Consider the following 8,737-nt stretch of genomic DNA (forward strand, 5'->3'; position numbering starts at 1 on the left):
CAGTAGACACATCTGAGTCATTTTGGGAAACCAACGCCCTGGTTTCTGAAAAAAAAAAAAAGAAATAACAGACGTCTGCTGTGGGTCGCGCAGTTGTTCTCATATAATCCTCCTGGAATCATGGACAGCACCGCACTCCTGCTTTCCTTCATCCTCTCCACCCTGGTAACTACAAGTAAGTAACTATTTAACTCGATGTCTGAATTTTTCTATTTATTTATTTTAAATCAAAAACCTAAAATCAAAAAGTTGAAATAATTTAATTGTATCTACATTGTATTTAAACTTTTCTCAAAAATCTAAAAATCTAGTAGTTGATTTGGCAAAACTAACGATGTAGTTGATTTGGCAACAAGTTAACAACTTGTAAAAAAAAGTTGCAAAAAAACGGATAAATTCGAAAACTTTTTATTTAACTTGATAAAAAATAAAAGATCGGCATTTATTTTCATGATCTTTTGCATTTCATTAAGCAACATTTTTTTTCTATACAAGTTTTGCGACATTTTTAGAAGGTTATTCCGTACTTGGATCTTAGGAGCTAGAAAGTTCCACCCCTTAAGAAAAAAACAAAAACGTTCCTTTCCATTTTTGTCTACGACTTGGCTTAAATTTAAGGAAAATCTGACACATCAGTTGGTTCTTTATTCTGCGCAGTCTCTCACTGGTTAACTCTAAAATCCGAGCCCCCGTTATTCTTCTAGAGCGTGGATTAAATTTAGAAACACTGGCAAGTAACTCTAGCAGAGGAATGTCATCCCCTCTATGGCCAAAACCCTATTTACAGTGGAAAGCAATCCGTTACTAATTGCTATACAGTATAAGCTATGCAGGCAGAGTAGAGGGGTGAGATGAAACAAGACATTACTCGGCTACTCTCATATTATTAGGAGGAGCCCAATCGAGATACCAGTCTTTACCAATTTACTGTCAATTTAAAGGGTTAAAAAAGTGAGTTTTGTTAAGTTGAAATACCAATCACAACCTATGGACAAAAGGGGCGCTGTTTCAGGAGAGAAATCAGAGCCTGTTCTAAAATCTCATACAACTCGATCAAGTATGGGTTGAAGGGGTTGGCAACCGCTTTCCATGAGCCCTATTAGGACATCGTAGAAGAGGGTCCCCTGCTCAGGATATCCCTCTATGACCCAGAGCTGCTACAAATGCTATTCTCCTGCTTTGAATGATTCTGCACAATAATGCTTTATATGGTCAGCCATTCATTTGAATGAATACCATGTAATACCATATTTTGCCTGTAGTGGCCACTGCAGGAGAAATGTGAGCCTGTTTGAAATTAACAGATGATCGCAAGGGGAGATTAAACTGCCACACTGAATTAGCTGATTTCCAGCAGGTTCTTATCTATAGGGGGAGTTGCACAAATGGGACAACTTCTTTAAATACATCGATAATAAAAAAAAACGTATCAAAGCTTAACAATATGGGTTTCATTATAGTTGCCCCAGGGGTTGTTACCCAACTTTCCTGGTGCTATTGTTTCTAATTATATAGTGATTGCAGGTTTAGCTATGTGACAGCCCCAGTGGGAGTGTCAATTACAGTCATATGGGTTGTCACCCCCACTATCTCAGAATATGAAGTAACTAGGAAACATCTAAATAGTAATTCTAGCAAATTGATGGAAAAGAATGACTCATGGACTTCAATTTCACTGTATTTATTTGTGTTATTCGGAGTATAAAATTGTAATTGTCACCACTAGGTGGCAGTTTAGAAAATTGTTTAAAACAAATCTCAAATATGTTTTATTTGCAATACCACTCTTGACCACACGGTGAGCTGTTACATGTAAATATGACCATGAACATCTTAAAATAATTCAAAGAAACAGTGCAGGGAAAACTATGCCTAGTGCAGGGTGACTGGGGTAGTGCATCATACAAGGATTCTCTTTTTGATGTTCTTTGAATCCGTGTCATGCACTGCCCCCTCAGTCCTTGAAGTTGGCGTAAAATCTGTGTTGCATAAACTGTTCAGTTTTGCCTGGACTTTTGTATTTTTTAAGTTGTTGAAGGTCATGTTTACATGTAACAGCACACCATGTGGTCAAATTGGGTATTGCAAGTAAACCATTTTTTTAAACATTCTAAAACATAATAGTTTATAGGACAGGGGGGTTAAGAAGCCCCAAGTATGGGGAATTAAAACCAATGTTGATCTCTGAAATTATATTGTCTTAATCCTCATCATTTATATATTTCAGGCTTTTCTCTGTCATGTTTAGAATGTTTTGGAGTAGGTGGCAAACCCTGCCAAGGAAGCATAGTAACTTGTCCTCCAGATTTTAATGTCTGTGTCGCAACATTAGAGAATGACACTAAAGGTAAGCCATAAAACATAACTGTAAATAATATTGTAATATTCAGTAGAGGTTGTCTCATAAAGGTAACACCTGTCCGTATAACTATTAGGGAATACGGACACCGTAGAGGTGAATTCCACACTTGGGACCACTCAATCAGGGAGAGTGGAGTGGCACTATGCATGAGAAGCTCCCACTCTGGAGGACTCAGCCCAGCCGCATATTACATGGTCACCCTTTTATTTTAGCGACCACCATGTAATACTACATTTCTCCAGCAGTGGCCGCTGCAGAGGAAATGTGTGGCCTGACTTAAAGAGGCTCTGTCACCAGATTTTGCAACCCCTATCTGCTATTGCAGCAGATAGGCGCTGCAATGTAGATTACAGTAACGTTTTTATTTTTTTAAAAACGAGCATTTTTGGCCAAGTTATGACCATTTTTGTATTTATGCAAATGAGGCTTGCAAAAGTCCAAGTGGGTGTGTTTAAAGTAAAAGTCCAACTGGGCGTGTATTATGTGCGTACATCGGGGCGTGTATTATGTGCGTACATCGGGGCGTGTTTACTACTTTTACTAGCTAGGCGTTCTGACGAGAAGTATCATCCACTTCTCTTCAGAACGCCCAGCTTCTGGCAGTGCAGATCTTTGACGTCACTCACAGGTCCTGCATCGTGTCGGCCACATCGGCACCAGAGGCTACAGTTGATTCTGCAGCAGCATCAGCGTTTGCAGGTAAGTAGCTACATTGACTTACCTGCTAACGCCGATGCTGCTGCAGAATCATCTGTAGCCTCTGGTGCCGATGTGTCCTCGCTCGTCCGACACGATGCAGGACCTGGGGCAGGAAGTGAGTGACGTCACAGCTTGATCTCTGGAGAACACGGCTGTGTCTGCACTGCCAGAAGCTGGGCGTTCTGAAGAGAAGTGGATGATACTTCTCATCAGATCGCCCAGCTAGTAAAAGTAGTAAAAACGCCCCGATGTAACACATAATACACGCCCAGTTGTACTTTTACTTTAAACACGCCCAGTTGGACTTTTGCAAGCCTCATTTGCATAAATACAAAAATGGTCATAACTTGGCCAAAAATGCTCGTTTTTTAAAAATAAAAACGTTCCTGTAATCTACATTGCAGCGCCTATCTGCTGCAATAGCAGATAGGGGTTGCAAAATCTGGTGACAGAGCCTCTTTAACATCCACAGCAATGTCAGCTGATTGCCGGTTGGGTCTCTAAAATATGGTCGGGAAACTCGCCCATTGTTGAGAGGGCAACTCAACTCCACATATCTAGTTGGCCAACGGCCATGGTCATCACTGACCTTATTGACTAATTTATACATTTGGCTCAAAAGTTGTTGCCAGACACATAACTTGTTGCTCCTGGACCCCAATGCACATTTTGTACCAGGGCCCGCAAGGTATTATGGGCCATTTATAATACTTTTATGTGTCATAGCAATTGGGCTTTCTCAGGCTCCATGGCCAGGGTTTGATAGCCATCTCGACAGCCCCCTGTAAAACCTTTAGAGGGTGCAGAGGTAGCAATCGAACCCTTGGCCGTTATGCCCGAAGGGGCCAAAGACCTTCTCTGTTACATAAGAAGTCTCCAGTATTATGGTACGTGGGGCTCCTGATATCAATTTTGCATTGGCCCAGAAATTTCAACTTACGCCTCTGCAGCCCCCTATGCCCCGGTAAAATCTGTTTCTTCTATGTCACATGTTCCTCTTTATTCTATTTGTAGATGGAAAAGAAATCTTGCTGTCCAGACAGTATTGTGGAAAAAATGATATGTGCACTTATTCTGGAAGTCTGACCACAGATTTCGGTGGAAGAATAATCAGCACCACTTGTTGCCACACCAGTAACTGCTCCCCCCCAACACCAAAGGGTAAGTACCTCTTAAAGGAACAGTACACCTAGAAATTAAAACTTTCTGAGAAAGCAGGGGTTCATTTCTCCATGATTTGTAGACGGCTCAAGGTGGGGCTACTCTAAAATTCTGGGGATAGGGATTAGCAAATTGAAGAACTTTTTATTATACAATGATTGAACTTTATATACATCCCCCACCCCGACCGCCAGGGAGATCAGCGATATTGATCGGAGAGGGGAAATGTATTCTCTATTGAAATTAATGGTTTCTATGTTTTATATGTTTAGATGATTTTTGCATTTGGGGTTAATATAGCCAAGTCATTCAGCCACAGAATAGAGCCCTGGGCGGTCAATGACTGTGTTACACAATATTATATTCTTTATATTCCTTCTAAAGTCCCAACAAAAAAAACGGAAAAGAACGGCGTTTCCTGTAAAGCTTGCAGCACTGAGAAGGGGACGTCTTGTGAATCAAGCGCCAATATAGACTGCACTGGGGATGAAAAGAAATGTGTCTCAATGACCACCATGACTAAAACAGGTACAAATACACCGTATTTTCATTTTAAATTACTCAAAATACCTTTTTGTAAACTATAGTCCATAATACTTCACACCACAGCTGCTGCAGAACCTCATAATACACACCTCAGCTGCTGCAGAACCTCATAATACACACCTCAGCTGCTGAATAACCTCATAATAAACATCTCAGCTGCTGCAGAACCTCATAATACACACCTCAGCTGCTGCATAACCTCATAATACACACCTCAGCCGCTGCAGAACCTCATAATACACACCTCAGCTGCTGCAGAACCTCATAATACACACCTCAGCTGCTGCAGAACCTCATAATACACACCACAGCTGCTGAAGAACCTCATAATACACACCACAGCTGCTACAGAACCTCATAATAAACATCTCAGCTGCTGCAGAACCTCATAATACACACCTCAGCTGCTGCAGAACCTCATAATACACACCTCAGCTGCTGCAGAACCTCATAATACACACCTCAGCTGCTGCAGAACCTCATAATACACACCTCAGCTGCTGAAGAACCTCATAATACACACCACAGCTGCTGCAGAACCTCATAATAAACATCTCAGCTGCTGCAGAACCTCATAATACACACCTCAGCTGCTGCAGAACCTCATAATACACCTCAGCTGCTACTAAACCTTATAATACACACCACTACTGCTGCAGAACCTCATAACGCGCACCTCAGCTGCTGCAGAACATCATAATACACACCTAAGCTGCTGCAGAACAGCATAACACACACCACCACTGCTGCAGACAATTATAATACACACCTCAGCTTCTGCAGAACAATATAAGACGCACCTCAGTTGCTGCAGAACCTCATAATACACACCAGCGCTGCTGCAGAACATTATAATACACCGATCAGCTGCAGTAGAACATTATCATACACCTCAGCTGCTGCAGAACATCATAATACATACCCACCTCAGCTGCTGCAGATCATTATAATACCCACCTCAGCTGCTGCAGAACATCATAATACACACCTCAGCTGGGGGAATAAACCTTTTTTCACTGTATTGGAGTCTGTGTTGTGCTGCCTATTGGTTTGGAAATACTATTTTGATAACATATTATGCGTTTTCATTTCTCACCATTTTCTAGATCTCGTGAAAACCCGTCCTGATCATGTCCAACTGACACAGCTGCAAAGCTTGTTACAAGAGAGAGCTCCGATATACTGTAACAAATCATGCACCTGTGTCAGTTGGACATCAACAGAACAATTTTTTATCTTCTGGATGTAAACAAGAATGTTTCCATTCACTGACAGCAAACCGACATCTTGAATAATAGTGACTAATGGTGACTAAAACGCAGGGTCAATAAAAAGTTGCAGATCTTTTCATTCTACAGTGATTATTCTGCATTAACATAAAAGTGGAAACCCCCTTTAAGTACATAATCTGCATTTATATCGGAATGATGTGACATTAACTTCTTTTTACAGGGCAAACGTCATCCACAGAGTTTGTAAGTGGTTGCGGCACGCCAGAGTGGTGCGAAGTAAAGGACCGAGTCATTCCATATGGAGGACAGACGACAGAGTTCTCCTTTACTTGCTCCGCTGGGAATGATAACCTACCTCCCGGCCTCCCGCTCCTGCTGCTGACTGCCTTTCTTATCATGAAAGTCATTTATTAAACCTTCATATGTACCAATATGTCCGAATGTTCCATGTGCGCTCTTTAAAGGGGTATTCCGGGTTTAATAAATAAAGTTTCTGTATCTATTTCGTACGGTTTTCAAGATCTCTGCTTGCTGTCATACACTTGGAACTTTCATTGTTTATTCTCAGGGGATACAAATCTGTCCTGGTCATGTGATGGACACACAGGTGGAGGGCTGGTTACAGTGTGTGTATCAGAGCTGTGTCTTGTAGCGTCACGTGACCTGGACTGATTTTTTTTTGTATCCCCTGCGAGTAAGCCATGAAGGATTCTATTAAATGACAGCAAGCAGAGATCTTGAAAACCATGAAGCATTTATTTTGAACCAATTACCTTTGTTCACATCTGCGTCGGGATTCCGTTCATGAGTTCCCCCGGCGGAAAGATTCGACGGAACCCTGACGCAGATGTGAACAAAGCCTAAGTAGATCTTAAAAAATACATTACTCAACAGGGGGCGATAATGAGCACAATAAAAAGCTCCTCCCAGGGTAAAGAGCAGAACTTTTTTTGTTTGTAAAACGTCTTGACCATATTATCAGTTGTGAGTAGAGGCCCTATTACACTGACCGATTTTGGCCGATCCAGCGAGCGCCGATCAACGAGACGGATCGTTGATCGGCGCTCGTTTGCTCTTGTCACAAGGAGCTATGGATGGAGACAAGCGATCGTTACTCTGATCGCTCATCCACATACATTATCATCATGTCAGGAGCGCGTCTCCCTTTTACACCGGGAGATGTGCGGCCGACAACGATAATATTTCATTTTTTGAAAACGATACGGTCAGCAGATGATCGAGCGTTTGCTTATTTATCTGCTGGTCGCTGCCCAGGACAATTATTGCCAACGAGGGTTTTATGAACGATCGTTTGCCCGATAATCGCCCAGTGTAAAACCCCATTAACGCTGTCTCTTTAAGAGAATTGATATAAATGTGTAGAGTTGAGCGCATTCTTCTAGATCTCCACTGTCCGCAGCTTCTTATCCTTCTCTGATATATCAAAAAATAAACCCTCAGCACCTCTTCATCAGTCGCCAGTTTTCAATGGACCCTCAATCGAATGATCAGGGGTAGCTTTTTAAAGGAGCAGCATACTTGCCAACTTTTGAGAAGGGGCCTCAGGGAGATTATTTGCTTATCTCCGCCCATTTCTATAGAACACGCCCCCAAACTACTGCATTTGGATCATAAATAGTGTATATGACCCTTCAACACACCCCAAAATAAATACAGATCCCCATAACTAATAAAGACCCCAGTCCCTGTAAGCAAATAAAGACCCCTAAATAAATGCAGACCCCTGACCCAGTAAATACAGACCCCCCTAAATAAATACAGACCAGACGTGCAGATACTCACCTCTCCTTGTTCCTGTAGTCCTCTCCACACCCGGGTGCCACCGCAGATAACGTCCCAATACCGTCTGCCAGGGCTCCGGGAGCGGAGAGGACTGCAGGAACAGGGAGAGGCGAGTATATTTTGAAGGACCCGGCATGCGGTAGATTCGTCGGCTCTTCTGGAAATCCGAGGGATCTCCCCCTTTTTCCAGGAGTGTTTGCAAGTTTGAGAGTAGCCGATGTTGGGTATTGTTAGTACACCAATAAACTAGTGAACTCCATCTGCCAAATAGCAACCAATCAGGATGCAGTATTATTTTTTTGTATTTTTTTGTATAACAATGGTAACAAAAACAGATCTGATTGGTAACTATTAGACACAATGTTCCTTTGTTAACGCAGAGCTGCCATAGCACAGGGACAGGAAGTGTTGTCATAGGGACATAGGCTTCAAATTTCTTCTCAGCCCACAACCTAAACTTTTGCAACGCATATTAAAGGAGCTTTCAACTAGATTTTTGATAGTTCCTTGTATATAATTTTTCATGTTTGTTTTTATTTTCCCTGCTTATTATGAAGACTACGTCCTGTCTATATTCACTGTTACTGTATATTGTGGAAGCTTGTACCTTTAATCTCCAGGACTCCATCTTGAGTCATAGACAGTATCACATGATCCTTCTTAGCCAATAAGCAGCACTGATAGAGGTCATGTGATGCTTGCTGAGACTCCACAGAAACAGGAAGTGCTTTGTTTTCACCGTCTGTTTGGTACTTTGGGGTCTGTTCAGTGGGTGTAGTTTCACCCGTTAGTATACTTTTATTAGGGTATCACACTGATATCATTATTTTAAGGGCTCCCAAACCGACAGGTTGTCTTTAACCAAAGATTTGCCACACAAAATTAATTGTAATCCCATAAAATGACCAATAAATGTTTGAATGAACAGGGACAA

General features: G+C 41.8%; 1 protein-coding gene across 1 annotated transcript; it reads left to right on the forward strand.

Annotated features, from left to right (window-relative positions):
- The first annotated feature begins 65 nt into the window (after positions 1-65).
- Positions 66-8,737, forward strand: LOC142661632 (uncharacterized). The gene is made up of 5 exons (XM_075839053.1): positions 66-175; positions 2,228-2,347; positions 4,076-4,222; positions 4,607-4,750; positions 6,221-8,737. Exons 1-5 carry the CDS (start codon positions 121-123, stop codon positions 6,412-6,414), a joined length of 660 nt encoding a protein of 219 aa, XP_075695168.1. The 5' UTR covers positions 66-120; the 3' UTR covers positions 6,415-8,737.

The sequence above is a fragment of the Rhinoderma darwinii genome, chromosome 10 (assembly GCF_050947455.1).
Source record: "Rhinoderma darwinii isolate aRhiDar2 chromosome 10, aRhiDar2.hap1, whole genome shotgun sequence".
NCBI lineage: Eukaryota > Metazoa > Chordata > Amphibia > Anura > Rhinodermatidae > Rhinoderma > Rhinoderma darwinii.